The sequence below is a fragment of the Melopsittacus undulatus genome, chromosome 1 (assembly GCF_012275295.1).
Source record: "Melopsittacus undulatus isolate bMelUnd1 chromosome 1, bMelUnd1.mat.Z, whole genome shotgun sequence".
NCBI classification, from domain to species: Eukaryota; Metazoa; Chordata; class Aves; order Psittaciformes; family Psittaculidae; genus Melopsittacus; species Melopsittacus undulatus.
Window position 1 is genome coordinate 54611745 of NC_047527.1, and position 21295 is coordinate 54633039.

Below are 21295 nucleotides of genomic sequence, written 5' to 3' on the forward strand. Positions count from 1 at the left end.
TCATCTCTGAAGCAGAATCAGCCAACCCAAACTGCAGCCTTAGGGATGCCCAAGGTTCAGGGAATGGCACTACTTTAATACGCTACTTGTGAATGTGTTAGACTTTACCTCTGCTTGTGAATGACAATTGCCAGAATTTGTCAACATGCTGGAAGTGTAATCATTAAATTATAATGTGTCTAGCTATGTCCTCTGTTCTAGATGTGTAGTGTATTTAACTTTGGAACAAGCCTAGCGAGAAAGGTTTTTAAAAATAATTGCATGTATATTTTTGTGAACATTTCTTAATTACATCTCAAATACTTACTATAAAGTATACTTGGTCTCATAGGAATTGTTCTCATGATGGAACCATATTTAAGGGAAATTGTTAATTTTTTTTTGTAGTGAAAAAGAAAAGTAAAAATGCAGCATGCCTGCATATAGCATTTAGGCACTTTATAGAGATTTTAGTTTACTGACTTTGTAAGGCAAACTGGCTTGTGGGAGTTCAATGTGCAGACACTGAGTGCTTGATTGTAATTAGTTGGGAGACTGGCAAATTGGATTTGGAAAAGTAGTTAAGCAATAATTGTGTCTGGACAGAAATGTTGCTGGTTACAAACTATACTTATGCCTTACAGCTGATGCTGTCTTACGTTGTGCAAGACTTTTTAAGTGGGACAACTATTATTCATAGTGCTGTCTTGTTCCAAGTATGCAAGGTGGCACACAAACATTGAACTGTAATCTACATCAACTAGAAAAAAAAATACCGTTTCTTTTTAAGAAGTTGAATTTCCCCAGATGGCAGATCTGGTTTAGTAGTGGAGTGATTCCAGTGATCTGGAATGTGTCATGTATATATTGACATGTGCAACACTACAAATACTATATTATGTATTGTGGTGTGAAGTACCAGAGCTGCAGCCGCCATGTTAGCATCTACTTGAACAATACTACCTTTAATATCAGTCACCCTAGAGGTGAAGAAGGTAAGCATAAATTTCCTCACACATTTTTGTTTTGCTTTCTTTTTTGCCTTTCAGAGTGCAAATTCACCTGCGCCAGTGGTAAATGCTTGTATCTTGGTTCATTGATTTGTAACCAACAGAATGACTGTGGGGATAACAGTGATGAAGAGAACTGTCTGCTTGTAACAGAGCATCCACCTCCAGGCATCTTTAGCTGTAAGTACTGGCTCTTTGTGTGCATCCGTGTATGTACGTATGTCAAATATGTCTGTTTACCTCAGAAATCAGTCTGTTTGGAAACTTGGTCTGCAGTATGATACCTAGGGGAGATGAGACAGTGGAAGTAAATGTTGTTCTTCTCTGAACCAGCATTTTCTTTAACACATTTTCTCTAGGTTTCTAAACCTGGAAAGTTGTAGTCATGCACAAGGAGTTTGTGCTGCAGACATTGAAGTTAAAATCATATGGATCATATGAGGCTTCTGAGAAAGAAAGCATAATACATAAATGATTAAATAATTTGTTTTCCAAGGTTCTAAAAAAATAATTTATGCTTTGTGTGACAGTCTTTATATGCTATTAAGATCATTAAGAGAGTTGTAATTTTTCCAGTCATAATTTCTATTAATCAAATATATTTTAGTAGTGCTGAGGTGAGCATCATTTAGTAGGTCACTGAGCTTTTGTAGGTATATATTTAAAATAGCTTTAGTTGCTGTTCTTTGGTGCATAAATACCTCACACAGTGTGTCAGTGCTTATCACCAGAATTGCTGTCTTAGTGCTTTGCCCTCAGTGATGTACACTGAAATAAAAATTTGCTTTTTGTTTTTATATATTCTGCAATGATTTATTTTTGAACCACAATTCAGCTTTCTGGATGGGGGAGAATTTTTCCAATAATGCCTCTGGTGTACAAGTACCATAGAAGGGCTTTTACATTATTTAATGCTTTCCAAATGGTTTGGTTTTGCAAATACTCATATCCTTGATCATGCTGTTTCACCTCTGGTTGTAACCATGGCTTAGGAATATCTGGGTTGTTATGTTATTAATAACAGGAATTACAAGCAACATGTATCTGTAAGTTTTGTAACAAACACACGCCATTAAGCAGGGTAGAATCACTGGAGTGGATTCATTATAGAAGATGAAGTCAGGTGTTGGGTATCTGCCTTTCTTCCTCTGCCCTCTAACCTCCAAATGTACATGTTTCTAAATGTAAATTTTTTAAAATCTTTTACTTGGAAGTACTTTGGTACTTCTGCAATGATGTCAGAGGTTTTGAAGTAGTAACAGCCTACATGTGTTTTTATGTTATTTCATTTTATTTTTGATTTGTTTTTTTTTTTTTTTTGAGAGAAACTCTTTCCAAAGCACCAGGACTAGCCACAGGCTTTAGATCAAAATGGGACATGTATTTGTCCATGATCTTAGGCTGACCTTGGCTTTTGAGTTGTAGAAATGTTTTGCCATGTTATTTGTGCATGCAAAACTTGTAAGCATATATTTAAAGTTCAGATAGATTTTTTTTTTCTGGAATACTGTACAATTCTTTAACCAAGCCAGCACAAATGTTTTTCCAAAGGAGCTATGAAAGCCACTGTGGTAGCAGATGGAGGGCAGGACTTTGATGACAAGCAGCAGTTGGGGCATTGCAGGTGATGGTGCTGCATGGCCGCAGTGCACAAGTGGCACCCTGTGAGTTCCTCTGCAAGCTCCTAGGTGGAACTCCCAAAACCTCCTTCAACTGGAGGTCTGAAATGTGGGGGCTGGTGGGTTTTCAGCACACCTCTGTGCTGGTGGCAGTTGTGCGGTAATCACAGCAGCGTGTTCGCAACTTGCACTGGTCTTCTCTTCAAAAGGCCTTTGGACTGCAGAAATTGTTACTTGCTTGATCCAGGATCTACAAACTGCTGGTCTTCCCCTAAGTTATTCCTCCCCATCTTTACAGATGTGAGGACTGCTAGCAACCATATGTCAATTACCCTCTGGGAGGGTTTGAAAAGAAACAAACCCAACATCTTTCCATGATTTATGTTTCCTTAAATCTGTTACATTTCTTCATTTTCTCTGAATTCTAAAGCACAGTGTCCAATAGTCCTGCTACTTCAGATCTCTCCAGTCCTAAGAGGAATAATTAGGTAAACAATCTTACTAAGTCCTTCAATAGCTGTTATTTGCTGGGTTTGCAACAACAGTGCGAACAACGAGTTGGTAGAGGGAGTACTTGATTTATTGCTACGAGCATTCAGAAGTGTTTAACGTTTTACTCATTTTTTGGCAGGGAGAGCTTTTCATTATTTGTTGTATTTGGGGATACTGATAGTGACTGTATTTGCTCATCGTGATAGGGACTGTGACAAGTGCTGGTAAATTAAGGGAATCCTGTTTGAAATAAAAAACCAACCCAAATTTGGTGAAACAAAGAGAAAAAAGATCAAAGCCAGATAAAAGATAATACAGCCATAAATACAGTGTTTTAAATCAACAGAAGATTAGTGATATTTATCATGTCCTGGTTATTAAACAGGCTGCTACATGGTAGAAATCAGTGCCAGTTGGTAATAGGAAAGAGCATTATTATGGACGTGGCAGTTGGTTGTGTTAGGTTATTCCAGCCTTGAAAAACTGTTTCTAGAATACTTGCTGAAGTCCCCAGGCCTTAGGGGGATGACATATTGAATTAAGAAACTCATACATGCTTTTGCTGAATGATTTTAATGGGGATCCCTACCAGAATACACCACAGTGTATGCGCTTGAAATGTCCCAGCTGATGAGGCTACCTTCCAGTACAGAAGTACATACATTCATTGGCATCCAATTAGTGATGAGACAGTAATACAGCTCAGTAAGAAGAAAATGAGTTTTAAAAATAATCACTTGAGGAATTTAAAAACAGAAACTTCTTTCTGGTCAGTGTTACGTATCAGCTCTATTCTTGCATCTTCTTGCTTGTTCACAGTTGTTGAATAGGGAAGAAGCTGTTAAAAGGACCTATGTCTGTGTGCTGGTCTACATCCAAGCAGTGTGGTCTTTTACTCCCTGGGACTGCCCTTGTCTTTACTTAGATTGCATTGGTTCTACTATGGTATGCCTTTGCCTCTTCTGTTTCTTCAGAGAATCCCTTTCTCGTATTGTATCCAAACCTTCTGTCCTCCTGTGGTGGAATCAACATTCATCTAATTTCACACTAATGCATAGACTACCCCCAAATGATAAATAAATTTTCATATGGAAGTTCTGCTGTAGTTTATTTAAGCAATATGTGCCATGTTAGCAGTAGCCCATATTTCCAGGCTACTGAAGCATTTCTCATTTGTGTCCTTGCCAGCAGCCAAATCCAGAAATGTCTCATTGGAGTTTATTGTTTAGTTTAGTTAAGTTGCATGAGCAGTGGTATAGAAAGATATTTTTTGTGGGTGACCTGCTCCCTGGATCTCGTTATTGTGGCAGATGCTATCTGATTGTGTTAGAGGAGTTTAAATCTTCCGGACCTGGTGTTCCTCACTCTTTGCTCTTCTTATCTGGATCCAGTGCAAAGGCTATTAATTCAGTCTTTTAAATGTTGCTGCTGAGCTCAATAAGATGTCTCACGTGTGCAAAGTTAAACAAAACGTGTATTTCTGCAGCCATTTGGTTTTTCTATTAATTTTCCTCTGCTGACTTGAAGGTAAGGTTTCCTTATGCTGCTGCATGGGCAATTTAGCACAGAGAAATTGGAGGCCAGCTGGAAAAAATCTGCACCAGCTCCAAGGTGTGTTAGAGTCTGATTTTAGACAGCACTAGCTGCAATCCAGCAAGTTGGTAAAAATACACACTAAGGTATTTAAGTTTGAATATGTTAAGGTAACAGCTCGGTTTACATTGGGATTTTTAACACAGGTTTGGTGGTACATGTTGAAGCATACCTTGGTGAGGACACTGGCACCTTACTGCAGGTTCCCCCACGGGTAGCCCTGTGCAAAGTAGCCTGTGTCAACTTCCCATAGGTCTACTTACTGTAATTTTCATCAGCGATAAAGACTTATTGATTGAGATAATGGAGATGACTGTTCTTTTAACACCACTTGGAGGTTGAGGGTGTATTTAACGACAGAAGGCAGTGATAGCAAAAATGTGATGAAGAACAGGATTTTACACCTTGCGGACTTTTAAACCTTGGCGGCAGCTTACTGCTTCACATGACCTACAAAACTGTGACTCCAAGGAATCGAAACAGTGTGCCTGCTTCCAGCAGGACACAGTTCATTTGTTTGAGCATTTCCCTTTGTTTCACAACAAATAATCAGCTTGCCTTGTCCTTCTAAAAGTAAATTAGATTTTGAAATGGGAATTGTAGTCTTGTTGTCTGGAGACTGCAGTATCCAAGTCATGTCTAATTGAGAAGGGTTACAATGGTGGAGATTTTAGTTCTTTAGTTGGTTAGTGGAAAACAGTACAGGTAGTTATCTCTGCTGTGATCTGTGTGTGTTCTTGGGCATATGAAACACAAATATTGACAGACATTAGAATCTGAAGAAGAATAAAATAAGAACAAATCCTTCTTGTCATGTGAAAATTATGTCTCCATCAAATACAAGTTGTCAGCATTGATGGAGGTGATGTGTCATGGCTGTTTTGGCATAGAAGAGTTTGCTGTAGGAGTTCATTTTCCTGTGCAAGGTAAAAAAAACCCAAACAAATCAAATATATAGCTCTCTCTTTCACCACCCCCACCTACTTCTGTCAGCTCTGAGCCTTGTAGGGATCTGCAGGGGGCTGGAGAATGATTCTGTTTTAAAAACAAAAAGCTCAATCAAAGGAAAATATTTTGTTTAAAGAGACCTTTGGCATCCCCCTCTGACTGTGACACTGAATTTGCGCAGATAAAAACAACAGCTTAGATTTACATTTTGATTGTGCTGCTGCTTTCATGTGTGCTGGGCTGTCCCACTTCAGGTGAAATTTATCCATTTCTTTAAATATTTAGCAGTCTAGCGTTGATGTTAATGAAAGTCTGGCACTGCTATTTTGAGCACTGCAACAATGATAGTAATTTTCAGTGTCAGATTACTGCTTCTCAGAGGAAAAGGGAGATGGGAGGAGGGAAGAGAGGAAAAAAAAAAGGAAAAATTGTTTCGGGTCTAATAGAGTTTGTCATCAGCCTGGCTGTGCCAGACAGATGGATCATGAATACTGTCTAGACGCTCTCTGCCTGAGTGGAGCTGTGGTCTCTAAGGACAAGCAATGAGACGCCGGCTTAAGTGACTGGGGAAAGTCAGGACGTGCTCCCCTCTAATCAGATAGCGATCCGGCCTGATCCTGCCCTGCCGGCTGGAGAAGAGGCCCTGCTGGTGCTGGGAGCCGGTCAATACTGATCTCAGCTGAAACTTGGCTATTATGGGGCTTTAGGCGGGGGGAAGGAGAGGGATGGTGTTATGACGCTATTGATTTCAGCTCCATCTGCCCAGGGACTGCAGGGTGATTTAGCTGGGAGTATAGATCTGGGGAGGGGGTGGATTGGGAGAGCCATCACCTGGCCATAAAGCACACGCCTAAAACGACATGGTCACCTGTATTCATTGATTGGTTTAGTCACAGTATATACTTGAAAATGCTTATTTACTTGCTTACTTTTTCTTGGTTTGGCCCACTTGTTCAGAAGGATTCGTCTGTTCTCCCTACCTGGGGCTCCGTATGTCCCAGCTATTAAGATGAGGTTACATGAGGCTGCTTCTAGTTTGGAAAGGAGAAGCTGTGTTAACCAGGTGAGACCTGTAGCCTAGGGCAGATCTTGCGCTATTTAGTGATCTGTCTTGCTGTTACTTGTCCTTTCTCTATCAGTATGCTCAGTTAATGATAAGAAAATAAAAATTTCTAATGTAGGTGAAGTGATAAACATATTTGGACTGGAGGAGTTGCAACACAAACACAATTCAATACACATGCTAACTTATTTAAAAAGCAATAGGTTCTTTGGGTTTTGTATTAGAGAATAAGCCATAGCATGACAGCATTGTGGATTTGTGTTCTGTGTGTATGTAACTAAATACCAGGTAGGTATTTTTGTTTAGAAAATACAACTGGTTTTCAGCCCACAGTATGATCTTGTTTCTTAAAGTGCTAGAAGTAGGTCCTGTGCTTTGTTTTGAAATAATTTCATCTCTGCATGTTTTTGAAGTACATCATGGAACATTAGCAATTAATATGAGCTTGAATAGTTGGAAAAAATAAAAAAACAAAGAAAAACATTAGGGTGAATTTTATGTTTCTTCTTCGTATGTATTTTTAAAAATACTGTATTTCCTGGTGTTTAATAAATGGAGTACAGTGCTGGTCCCATGAATTCTATTAATGAAACTGCAGTGGAATTCAGTAATGCTAGAATTTACGCATTCTTCATGCAGAGCCTTACAGTATTAGCAATTTGGACAAGACAGACATGCACATACATGGCCAGTAACGACCATGAAATATGCTGGTACAGCATCAGGTATTTGCATCTGCTTACAAACAGGGCTGAATTCTGCTCCTGGTAAGGAATTTAGATTTCACAAAGTTTTTCAGCTGAACATTAATCGTATTTTTGCAGTTAATGAGAAAATAAATAAAAGCTCACAGTGCCCAACAGATGAAAATGTGGAAATTTCAATAGCTCTCAAATGCTATATTATTCATTTGCAAAATATGTAAGTCAGTTGTATCACCCTTAATCAAGATCTAGAAACAACATTTGTTAGAACTGCTTGTGTTTGTTCTTCACACACATTTCATTCACCCTCTCTTTCATTCAATTCCTGTTAGCTTTTAGGAAACTTCATCTAGTGCTAAACATTACAGTTTAGTATGATTATGCCTGGTAATGCTTTTCTTTTTTTCTGCTACTAATTCTTACAGATGCAAAAGAGAATCTTAAGTGTTCAAAGTGTACAGTACATTAAAATCTTCCTTCAAAGACTGATTTTAATGTATCTGAGAGAATGCCTAAACCTCAGGCTGGAAATGTCAGGGCAGTAGTGCCAGGCATGGTTTGACTTTCTATCTTATGGGTATGCTCTCTGCAAGAGACAGCAGCTCCTTGTGGACCGCTATGAGGCAGGGAAATGGCCTCCCACAGACTCTGAGAGCACCCTTATTCAAACTGTTTTCTCTACCAGAAGTGCATGGTAGCAAAAATATTGCATAAATCCAGGCTTAAAACTAAGATACAAAACCCCACAGCACAGTATTGTGCCATGAGCACAATTGTCCCCCTGGAAAGAGGAGGAGAATAAACTGTGAGACAATTATTTTGAGGCGGTATTTCATGTACAACTAGTAGGTGCTCAAACACAACATCAGAAATCATGTCGAGTGGAACTGAGCCACTTTTGTTGATTTTATTTTCAGTCCACATTAGCAAGCGTTGTTCATTGATGTCCTTTCTCTACATTTTCCTTTGCAGAGGTCACCCTGTGCGGTGCACTAGGAGCTGCCAGGCTTAATCTCTGTAAATTTTAGATGCAGTTTTGAAATCCTCCTGTGTACTTTTTAAAGCCACTGGTCTCCCTGTCATTCATTCAGTTCACATTGGTTATTGCTGGTAAATGCTCATTAAGAGCATTGCATTTGTGCTGTGTTTGCACTTGGCTAATACAAGCCTAGAGGAGCAGTCACACAAGCTATTCCTTCTGTACAGTACTGGAAGCTGTTCAGTGCTTAGGTAGTACAAAGATTACTTATATTTTCATACAGTTTAAAGTGTTTCAGAGAATGTACTTTGAGGCAGCTTTTTAAAGAGAATAAAAAATAATTTTTAAAAGTCACAAAAAAGGGACACAAAGTCAAAGTCGTTGACCTTCTTTCTCTAGAAATGATGCAGACTGTGATGTTTGATTGCTTTTCATTCCGCAGATGCGTATCTGACCCTTTATCTCCACAAACTCTTCATCTCCCTGATGAAATGAGCCACCTGAATTTTTCATAATGCAGGCTCATCTTCTTCTGTTTTAAAGTAACAGCTGAGGTGAAGGTGAATTGGGAGTTTGCTTGTATGTTCTGGTATAAATAATTGCACACTGAAAATTTTCTGTTTGAAATTTCTATATTCTATGCTTAACATACAGCATCATGTCCCTGTTGAAAGAAATCCATGCTTTTCAGTAATCTTTGGGGTCTGTACTGTGTGTGAAATCATGTTTTCCTATATCATGTACTGGTGACCAAAGCATGTTGCTTTGGCCATTAATGCGCAGATACTTTTCTCAGACTGGGAAGTCTGACAAACTATTTTCTCCACAGTTTTGCAAGTGTTTTAAATCTGTATAAGCCCGTGTTGCTCCTTGTGGTTGCTCCCTTACTTGTCCCTGTGCAGATGTGTCATCACACAGGAAAATGTTTGGAGACCTGGTCTGCTTCTGATGAGCTCTGAGAAACTACCACCTTGTTTTGGCCAGTGTCATGTCTTTGATTCTGTTCTCAGCTCAACTACACAAACTCTTGAGCCAGTGCAATGCAGAGGGCAGTTACACTCAGTGGTGATTTATCTTTGACTGGTTTGAGGTTTTCATGAAACAATAGTGTTATTAAATGCCTTAGTTGTTGACTCACTGAAGCATATACTTAAAAACCTTTCCCTGACTGAAGGAGAGTTTGGGAATGAAAAGCTAATTGTTGATTTCCTCCTTTTCCCACATTCTGAAAATCCCATCATTTTTTTACTTTTTGTTGCAGAGGAATGGAGCATCAGAAGGGGTCTCTTGTGACTGTTTATGGGCTTGGGTTCATTTGGAATGAACCCATACTAATAGAATGTAATGTAACAATTCAATAACAAAGTCCAGTTTGGCTTAAGACATGGTGCTTTATTAGAATAATGTTAGCTAGTTAAATGAGTTCATAGGAAAACAGCTGTCCTGGGTCAGATCAAAGGCCCAGCTAAACCAATATCAAATCTGGCACTGGCCAGTTGCAGATGCGAAGTCAAAGCATATAAGCAAATCGAATAGTTGTGCTTTTCCCAGTAAACCTGGTTCCTTGGAAGAACACTGCACTGCCCTGTGTGAGGAGCACAGGATTTCTGTCCTCCTGAGAGGATTTGGCATTTAGAAAGAGCGGTAACTGACGTAAAGAGAAAATGCCTGATTTCAGAAGTGTAAGAATGAGAGAAGATCCATCAGCCCTTCGCTAACCAGTAAATGTGTGGGCACACTGATTTCTTCTATATTCAGCACATACTTTTCATGCTAAGGCACTTCGAATGTAGGACACAAGCTTGGAAGTGCTGAATTCATATCAACCTGAAAGACTTATTTGCCTGGGTCTTTTCACTTATTTTGCGAGGAACAGATAGTTTTAATTTCTCTAAGCTTAACTGTTTTTTGTGTGGTGATGGGGATTTTTGGTCAGGATTTGAGGACTGTGTGGTGGGTTTATATTAAATAATGAACAAGTTCATCTTGTGATGAAAGCCAGCTTAAATTTGGCTTGGATGTTTAAAAAACAAATGCATGCACAAAGCCTACTGCATGCAGTCACCTGTGACTGTGTAGCACATAGGCATCACATACTGTGGGGGTAGGCGAATGTATCTTACAGCAGCCTTGCACTCATTTTTTGTTTATTTTCATGCATGTTGTATGCAAATGTAAGGAGTGAATAGAGACTGCTTAGCATAAAGAAAAATATCAGCAATGTAGAAAGATCTGTACCTCAGCTCATATGAAAACATAAATTGGGATTTCTGTCCTCGTTTTAAAATATTCATTCTTTTAATTAAAAGCTTAGGGTTAAAATCAAAGCTAACTTATTTTTCACATTCAATTTAGACCATAAATGAGATAGTTGAGCAACTGTTTATATTAAGCCACTGTTAGGAGCTAAAGGAAAACAGATCAGGAGAGTGAGTTGTTAAATTAATTGCATTTTGTATGTGATAGATGACTTTTCTCTAACTTAACAACACAGTCTTAAGAGGCTAGAGATGGATGTAGCACAGTGTTAGTCCAACCATACATGATAAGATCGCAGCTTTACTTATCTTTCCAGCAGTATTGCTACACTGGTAGCTTCCTCTTTCCTTCTCAAATTTCCCCTTCTTCTTCCCTTCTGTTTCAGTATTGCTGTGTAATAATTTCATTAAAGTAAGACAGATTAAAGACCTGGGGGGTGTAGAGATAATAATGACGCACTATGTGAATACTGAGTCTGGCACCTAGTAGCACCTTGATAGAAATAGAAAGCTGTGATCACAGTATTAAATATGCTAACAAGCTGAAGGAGCTAATGGGCTTAATTTTTACAGTGCAGATGTTCATCCAGCACTTGGGCTGAATGCAGTAACAAATGTGGGGGGCTGAGCGTGATATTATTGTGTTCTTGGCAGCACAGTCCTCTGAAGCAGTCTTCCTTTCTTTGATATCTTACCAAGATTTAGAATGTTCTTTTTTGTGGTCTAAGATAACGAATGTAAGCGTGTATAAACAGATCGGTGTGACTAAGGCTGATTGAACTAGAGTTCTCTGTATTCAAACAGAGGGTTCTGTGAGAATAGGGATCGGTGTCTCAGTTCTTGGATAGTTCATGCTCTACATCTCCTATGAAATTTCAGATAGTTTTATTGTTGTTGGTTTCAAAAGCTAGCTCATCTGGCCAGAATAAACCATCAGATTTGAGAAACTGTAGAGCCATGGTCTGATGTAAGGGTCATCTCCCTGTGTTTTCTAGAGGAGAGTCAGTAGTCTTCTGGAGAACAGTCACAGTGGCCTGTATTCCACTCCAGTAACTCAGCCTGGCCACTCATCGCATGGTATTTCACATATTCACTCTCTTCCTTCATGTTCAGTGCTTTGCAGCTAATGCCAAGAATGATATTGTCATCTTGCAGAATCTTTCACCTGTTCCAGTTGGAAATGATCTTGACTTCTTTCTAGCAGATTCATGTATTCCTAAAGAAATTACCATTCGTTGTCAAGAATCACTATGTTGCAAACCTCCTGGGTTTTTTTTTTTTCATCCCTGACAAAGGTACTGGCTTGTTTGTTTTAATTACCAGGATGAAAGGTGCATATGGCTTTTGTTTGTAATAAGCTGCAGCTCTCACTGTGAATACCTGTCACTTTTGATAGGCTATTACAATGTAGATGATCAGTCAAAATGGCCTTGAGTATTTGGAGCTGGCAGTGCTCCTCCAGCAAGGGCATCTACTGTGCTATGTAACACAGATTTGAAACTACGTCCCCTTTTGACAACCTGATTAGATAATGTATGAGCAAAATAATGTCCACTGATGTTAGAAGATAAAGGACTGAAGTGATATGAGGAATAGAAGACTTGGTGATCAGTGAATAGGTTTCACCAACAATTCCAAGTTTGCTTGTCATCACTGCCACAGACTTTCTGTGCAGTCCTGATGAAATCATTGTTGTTTTTTTTCCCTAATTTGTTTATTTATAAAATGGAGATAATGATGTTCATTTACTTTGCAGAAGTAATAAAAGAAGATGAAATTTTTATGTGGTTGAAAGACATGCAAAGAGATGTTAAGCTGTAATAACCTAGGAAAATGGGTATTTGTCGTGGTTTAAACCCAGTCAGCTGTAAGTCACGCAGTCTCTATCTTCCTCCCCGCCCTCCCCCTGCTCCCGGACAGATGGAGAGGAGAATCAAAAGAATGCAACTCCCACGGGTTGAGATAAGAACAGTTTAGTAACTAAGGTATAACACAAATAACTGCTGCTACCACCAATAATAATAATAATAAAAGAAATGACAAGGGAAGAAAATACAACACCTCACCACCCGCCGACCGATAACTCACCCACCCTGCCCAACTGAGCACTGACTGATACCTAGTCCAACCCCGCAGTGAACTCGCCCTTCCAGGTAACTCTCAGTTACATCCTGGGCATGATGTGCTATGGTATGGAATACCTCTTTGGCTAGTTTGGGTCAGGTGTCCTGTGCTACCTTCCGGCTTCCCCTTCTCATTGGCAGGGCATGAGGCTCACAAAGTCCTTGGTCAGTCTAAACATTTGTGCAGTAACTAAAAACATCGGTGTTATCAGCACTTTTCCCAGGCCGAAAGTCAAAACCACAGTGCTGCACCAGCTACGAAGAAGGAGAAAAAATGACTGCTACTGCTGAACCCAGGACAGTATTATACTGGAAAAAAATAACAATGGTAACCTGACAGAATTAAAAAAAAAATAATTATAAAGTATGTGCTTTATGTTTTACATACTGTCCATTTTTAATAAATTTATCTTTATTTTTTTGCTTATATGTCAACATCTAAGAGCAAGGAAATTGTTACATTAAACAGTTTCTAAGTAGGTACAGAAAAAGTCAATTTGTGTAAAAATGTGACCAGAGACAGAAGAATAGGAGTGGGTTTCATCAGTCATCTCTAAGTCTACAATGGGAGCAGAATATCTTAAAAAATGGTGAATATAATGTAGTGTAATGATACTTTTTTGTGTTTTAGTGAGGTCTGAAGAGGAATATCAGAAGGGTTTAATCAAATGAGGTCAGCAGTCAATAGAACAATGGATAAATTCAGTCTTGATTAATGCAAAGTAGCTCATATGGAGGGCAGAGTATGTGCTACAGTTTACTGGATCCTAACTAATTGTATAATTTAAGGAAAAGGTTCAAAGCATCACAATGAAGGTCTGAATGAAGACCTTAGAGAATACAGTTGCGGTCAGATAAAATAGTTTTGAGTCAATAAAAATAGGATGTGAAATGTTATTGTGCTGTTACATAAATCAACATTTATCCTTTATCTAGGATGCTGAGGTCGTATGTTGCTGCAGCACAGAAAACATGCTGCAGAGCTAGAAAACACAGGAAAACATCAGAAAGAAATTGTGAACAGACTTTGATATGAATAGAGACCAAAAAAATTTGTAGCTGTTTACTTTTGAGTATCAGTGAAGAGTGGGGAAATAAAAAGGCACACAGAACTATGGTGTTGAACAGAAGGGGGGTCAGGAGCTTAGTCTGTATTGTAAGATTTGAAGATCACCTAGTGTGATTCAAAGCTGATACAAATTCTTGTCATACATCCTGTCTTTCAGTTGTATACCCCATTACTGTACAGTGTTGTTGAGGCAAGAATTTAGCTATATTTAAAGGCAGGAAGCCTCAGAACACTGAGTCCACTTGTATGTGATCTATCCAGAGAGAAGTTAGGAAATGTATAAGGCTGAGATTTAAGTCATTAAACTTATTTCTAACTGTAAGATTGGGTCAAGAGCTTGAGAGGACATTTCATCAGGTTTTTTGAGAACTGAACATCCTCATGCAGGAGGGCAGTGCGTAGCTTCCCCTGTGTGGTGTGAAACTGAAGTCCATAGTAAATAGCTTGGAATACTGTTTGAGTGCAGCTATGTGCAGTTTTCTTGAGTAATTACTGATATTGCGTGTGGTAGCTTTCCGTCATAAAGCAGAATCTGGACTGTCTTCTGTATCTGTTCTTCATAGAATGCAGTTAACTAGTGAGGCTAGCATATCAAGTTGCGCCGCAAGTGAAAACTGCGGTATCTCTGCCAACCTGTGCTGGATTACCTGTAGCATACCAGGCTCTAGCCCTGGGAAGGGTGATGAGCACATCCCCAGTATAGGAGAGTTGCATTGATGGGAAACGTGTACTAGGACTTGCAGAGGAAGCCAGTTTAGGCAAGCAAAGTTTAGAATTAAATGTGTTGCAATATGGATTGGTATTTGATCCTTTGAAGCTTCCTACAGCCCTTCTGTCCATTAGTCTCATGTAGTTAATAAACCAGACTTTCAGAAACGTCTACTCAATAAACATAATGTACTGAACTCCATACATAAACGTTCAAGAGAAGTGGATGACATTCGTAGATCTTCTCTTCTTGCAGGAGGTGATAACAGTTCCTTTGCTTATTGCAACACAAGCTATCCATTAACTAGGACTTTCAGAGAGAAGTGTGTGTAGGCTGTGAACATGCAGAGTGATGCAGAGAGGTGGGAAACAGATGTGTGGTCATATATGCACCAGCCAGCTATTACTCAGATGCCATCTATCTGTTAATTAGTGGCTGGAATGTTGAATAACATTGGTGTTTGTGTGATTGCTTGAGTGCAGTCCCACATCTGGTTTTCACACTTGTCTTAATCTCTACATGGCACCGTAAGTAACAAGCTTCAATTATGACTGTTGTGAAAGTGAGGTATCTAGAACTTCTTGTTACAACAGATTAATTTCTTGGTGTAGATTACTGTAATTATAGGGCCATCAACTTCTTGTACCCTTGAAGGGACAGCATTGGGATAACACTGGAGAGGAAATCTGGCTCATGTGTTTTGCTTCCTATCATGCTGATGAACACAGCGTGTGCCATCTCAAACTACCCCCTTGATGATTCACTGCACTTCTTTCAGTGAAGAGTCAGCAAACAGCAGACAATTTCTGAAATGCCATAGCTGGGGGAAGAACATGATAATACTACCTGCATGACGAATGGCTCCTTACGAAAACTTGCAATTTGTCTAAAGTTCATAGAAGAGTTTCAATACAAGCTATTAGCATTTCCAATTGCTATATGTCATAAAAATACATGCATGCATACACATGTATATATATTCTAAATCGGTCTGCTTTCTTTGTAAAGTCCAGATCCGTGATACATTTCAGCCCTCATCATTATAGGAACAGGCAGTAGCAGACAGTAAAATTAGTGTTGCCACACTGGGATTATAAATTGTCTGCTACTATATACTGCACTGTATTCCAAGTAAAAGACACATCTGTAGATCAGAAAGAGTGACTCCAAATTTGCTGCCAGAACATAAACTCAGAGTTGATTTTTCTCTGATCCAGTTTGTGCATTTGTAAAATGTTTCTCATGCTTTTCCTCCTTTTCCCATAAGAAAAAGCTGGTGAATTAGAAGAGCACTTCTAATCTTCCAGGTAACTGGGGTAATAATCCCTTCCCCTCCCCCCCCCCTCGTTTCTCCCCCTCATTATCTTCTCTCCCCACAGAATGCTAAAACATTGTTTTTCCTCCCACAGTTGAAAGGTGTGTTTTGCAGAATACAGATGAGATGTTTGTTGGCTAGCAAAAAGTAAAGTGAATCAAAAGTCACATCTTTCAAGTACAAATGGGGCTTTAGAGATCTCTGTTGGAAAGCCTAATTTCTATGTGAACACAATTGTTTCTCCATATTGCTTGGAACACTTCCGTTACACAGCTGGCCATTCTGTTATGGATTCTATAAAGACATCATTTGTCAAGCTAATAACTGTGTACAAAAATGTTTATGCATAGTTAAAAAATGGATTTCAGAGGTCTTTGAATTGCACCCACAAACATTTTCAGTACTCTGCAATATACAGATCTGGATTAGATAATAATAATAGATAGCAATAGTAATAAATAGGATTCTTTTCTCCATTCTGCAGGGCTGAACTTAACTGCTTGTTTGAACCATGTCAGTTAGATTTTTATTTTCTTAATATATATTTCGAATTTGTGGCCTTTCTAGTGAGGAATCAGCAGTATCATTTCACCATCAAGATGTTGCTTGCAGAGTGTGGTTTTCATTATACTGGTAGTGTCTGACTTACAAAGAGCAACAGTAGGCTTTATAGCATATTTTACCTAGGTGGATAACTTATTAGCTTAGGAAATGTTTGGTTGGCTGGGTTTTTTAGCTAAATAGAAGATTTACCTTACAGAACTACAGACTGCATAGGCTCCTGATAGAAATTCTTCTGTTTAATTATGCAGTGGGGGGAGAGCTGGAACTTGATCTTAAGGTCCTTTCCAACCCTAACTATTCTGTAATTCTGTGATTCTGTGTATAAGCTATATTGAAAAGTATGTTTGTCCCTGATTTCAACAGCAGTTAAATCACTTAAGTAGGAGCTAGACACACAAATGTGTTCTATATGTGACCACAGTAGCCATTTCAGCTAAGGATTTAAGTAGACAGAATGTAATTATCCCCGCTGCAAGACTAATACACAAGGGAAAAATGCCACAGGATTTTGTAATAGTGACAAGTGGTCAAGACATTACATTTATGCTTTGCTAGTTTTACCAGCTGTGTCTCATCCCATTATTCATATACAGAGACAGACACACACCTCTCTTCTAATTAATTGTAGCTGTCGACCAGTGGGGGGAAAACACAACTCCAGAGGTGATTTTCTGAGAAAATCTGGTTTCAGAATGGGTCACCAGCTGCCAAAAATCTGCAGATGTGAAACAGCTTCTTGAGGTTTAAAAATCTGTGTTCATCACATAAATCTGAAAATGAAATGCACTTACTGGGATTTTCTTAGTGATCTGCTTATCTCTTTAAAAAAAAAGAACAGAAAATTACTTCAGTTTTTCTGCCTCATGTTGTGCGTGAAGCTGCATCTAGGCATGTTTCATAGTGATAAAGTATTACTATGGGGAAAACAAGGCAATGGCACAGGCACCGTGTGTTGGAAATCTGGTTTTAAGTGTTACTTACAAGTGGACAGGTACAGGTGATGATCACACATAACTTGCATTCCTATACTGTTAATCTTAAAAAAACCCTTACATTCCACATGGCATAATATTTCCACACCAACTGTGTATTGCTTCGCAGTTAGGTACAGTGCTGTTAGGGAGAACTTGCTGACCATAAACACTGTGAAATTTAACTGTGATGAGAACAGCTACAAATGCGTAAGTGTTGGAAGATGGCAGCATAGTTTTTGTTTGGGTTTTTTTCCATTCTTTGGTAGAAGGCTTGGGTAAAAAAATGGCCTTTTAAGGATACATGGATATAAACAGGAGCGACCATCTAATCCTTTCAGTCGGAGGGGTGCTTCTTTTCCATGTTTCTTGGCCTCCTGAAGGCATTGGACCTGGTCTCTGAATTCTGCCACTGGCCTATGAATCTTGTCAATATGTTTTTAAACAGGAATCAAAGCAACATCTAACTTCATAGCCTACATTTGATTCCTCTGCAGCCTGTTCACTGGGCCTGCCAGCCCTTGGCATATTGAAGTTTGGCATGCATAAAGGGTGTTGTATTTTATGGCCCTGAAGCCCTCACCTTGTAACTGCAGTTTTACACAGTATTTCCACTGCTTATAGGAGTAATGATATTCTGACAGTTTCTAATTTGTTACATTACATGTTTGTAGTGTACATTGCCTCGAGGTGGTCCCTTTGGCTGGCCTTGAAAGACTTGGGACTTCCACAGTATACTACACTGACATATAAAGCAGTTACAATCATTAGAAAAAGCAGCTGGGCCTTTTAGGTGTGTCTGTGAAGGATGGAGAAACAACACCAATACTAGTCTGAGAGTGAAGAGATTGAGTGAGATTTGGTAGAGAGACTGGTAGATGGATAACTCGTGGTAGGGAAAGCAAGGCTGCCTGACAAGTCACTTGGTGGGAAGAAAGTGAGAGGTGTGGCAGGTTGTGGGAAGAAAAAGTTACTGGATTTCCCAAAGACATTGCCCTGCCTTGTGTAGCCATCACCATCCGAAACTCACTGCATGTACACGTCTTTCCAGCTGCCCTTCCTGCTGGTTGTCTTGGAGTCAGTTTATGAGAAGTCCTTGGGATCTTTGGTTCCCACTATTTCTGCAGGAATGGTGTAGGTAAAACCTGACAGTCAGCTGTGGGGTTCCTGGTGCTGGATTTGCAATCAGCCACTCTGCATGTGCATGTTAATCACAAGGATGTCGCTCCAGGTGGAGCACTGCAGGTCCTCATTTATTCGGAGACAGGGTATTTAGAGCACCTGATTGTGCTTGCTGTGTTTTCATGGAGAAAGCAAGCACTAATCTATCATTTTAAAAACCACTGAAAGCAACTGGGAAATTAAGTGGTACAGGATTAGGGTCCTAATTGCTCATACATTGTGTCTTAGCTCAGGTTAGTGGTGAAAATAGACCTCATTCTTTCTTACATGGTATCACTCTTAAATTAGGCTCTGATTGAAAAGTTCTATAACTAGAGTTTGGGGCCCTTTGATAGGGCTAGGTGGGAAGAACCTCACACTGAAATTACATGCATTGTGAACTGAGTCCAAAGGAGTGTAGTTGATTTAGCCCTGCTGGATATCTAATTATTCATTTTGTCTGTTACTTTCATAAGTACTAAATATAAAGAATTTTCATAACTTCAGACAGAAAAGGGAAAAAAGAGAAAATGTTTCATGCATGCATTGAATATATTTCAGGCCCATGGTTGACTGGCAAATTAAACACAAGGGACCTGGCAGCATGTGCATAACTCCGGTTTAGCTGCAGCTCACATGGCCATCCTGATGGGCATGAAGAAGAGGAAAAAGTGAAGATTGAGGTTATTGCTGCCATTGGTGGTAGGGAGGGTTAAATAGCATATATATGGATGAAGCTGTGCTCTAATAGTGTTTGTAGTATAACTTCCTGCATGTCTTCAGTTACTTCAGCAAATACAGTACAAGAGAATATTAGTTTTCATTTTAATTTCAAAAACAACTGGCAGCTAGATGCACAGAATGCACCCAGGGAGGTCTTTTTAGTGTGGACATTCAGAGTAGCAAAATTGGTACCTGGTAGCATAAATGAGGCTCTTTTAAGAGATTTCTTGATGTGGTGAATATATGTCACAGCAAATCTGCATATTGGATAAGCTTCAGTAAATTCCATGTTGGGAGAGGAGGAGTTAAGGATAATGGTACTCTTAGTGAACACATACACTGATGACTTGGACCAATGCTGAAAATAAACACATGGAAAACAAATGGTGTGGCAGTACCAGTTGTGAGGACTTGAATTCATGCTTGTAAGTAAATGTACTAAACTTCAGTAAGCTGCTTTCCTTTCACTGAATCATGGCTACTGTTTCAGTTGTGTGTTGCTGAGGAAAGCAGTGAAAGGAGCACTTAAGATTAAGCTTCATCTCCCTTCGTTTCCATCAGTTCCAAGGCTGGAACTAGCCAGCAGTCTCCCCTCCTTCTTCTTGCTTCCTGCCATCGTTTGATGTTTTGCCTCCTAAAATCCTTTTAACCAAATCAGTCCACTTCCTTCTGTTCAAAGCATGGGTGTTGCAACGTCCATTGACATCTGGAAATCTGACAGCTTTGAGCTTCCTCACTTTCATTCAGGCACTTGGATATGGACAACGAACTAGCAAGGCAGATAAAAGAAGTCATTTAGACTTCGCTTTCAGATAAAAGAATCAAGTTTGGTGACATATTCCAGTCTAACAGTATTGCTTCTGTTCTTTGTGGAAAAATATATTAGAATAAAATGAACAAAGAAGTATTCAGTGCTGTATCTGCTGGATTTTTATCCTGCTCTGTGTTATATGGCAGGTTTTGAGCAATGAGAAATATAATGAAAGAAATGACCTGTCAGTTCATCTCCCTTCTCCATTCCCTTCCCACTCTCCTGTTCTTTGGAATAGTCTCCCCTGGCTGCTGTAAGATTTTTCAGGAACCAGTTCAGGGTCAAAGTCTGGATTTTATAGACCCACGTCAGATCACAGGCTTGCTTTGCATGAATGCGCTGCTGTCTAAAGAGCAGTTCCAGCTTTAAAAGACTTATATATTCTTTTGAAACATATTTATATTATTTAAACTTATTTATATTATCTTCCCAGTCAGAGGTAGTCTCCACAGTGTGCTGGAAGGGGCTGTGTTTACTGAAGAGCTCTATAGAGCTAGAACTCTGCTTAAAAAATACACGGTTTATCATTAAGAGCTATTTTCTGGAAGCTTAAGAATTTATTTTGGAGAAGGTCATTTGGGTCTGTATTAACTTGAACTGAGTTCTACAGATTTTTTCCATAAAACATAACATAAACTTTGTACATTCCCAGTGATAAGTCATGTTACAGCGAGCTGAAGGAGATATTTGTGCTCCGGGAAATGAAGCCCAGCTGAAGGCTGGTGTGTTATTATGGGTCTTCTCAGAAATGAGGTTCATTTGCCATGTTTAGTTAAATTTTCCAGGGCAGTACTTATTCGTAGAAATAGATATTAATTAAACTGCTAAGTTGAAAAGGGCATGTGAGGAAAAGAGGGAAGAAAAAACCCAAATAATTCTAGAGTGTCAGCAGAAGTTCATTTATGCAAAAGGACAGTGCATTTATGATAAACTACATACGATTATAAACACTAATAAACTAATTTTAATCAAAATGAAGATAATATTAACATTAGTACTTAATGCAAAAATGTATTATATGTGATATTTAATATAATGTATTTATTAATGTCAAACTATGAAACAATTATTAAAATCCTGTGTTGAATGAAGGCACATGGCTCTTCAAAAGCAGGTTTTGGACTTGTTTTCCTAACTGCTGAAATAATAGATGTTGCTTTCCCAGGTTTCTCATAAAACTAATTTTTATATGTAAAGCTTTTTG

General features: G+C 39.0%; 1 protein-coding gene across 2 annotated transcripts in view; it reads left to right on the top strand.

Annotated features, from left to right (window-relative positions):
• The window catches only part of LDLRAD4 (low density lipoprotein receptor class A domain containing 4), a 284564-nt gene that overhangs the window by 138253 nt on the left and 125016 nt on the right, over window positions 1-21295 (top strand). The window contains exons 1-2 of one of the 2 annotated variants that reach the window (XM_031052915.2): window positions 695-704; window positions 1029-1169. In XM_031052915.2, coding sequence (XP_030908775.1) covers window positions 698-704; window positions 1029-1169 — 148 coding nt within the window. In that variant the 5' untranslated portion in view covers window positions 695-697. Of the gene's footprint in view, window positions 1-694; window positions 705-1028; window positions 1170-21295 lie in introns of those variants that run through there. The other variant, XM_034061144.1, reaches the window with a different exon arrangement.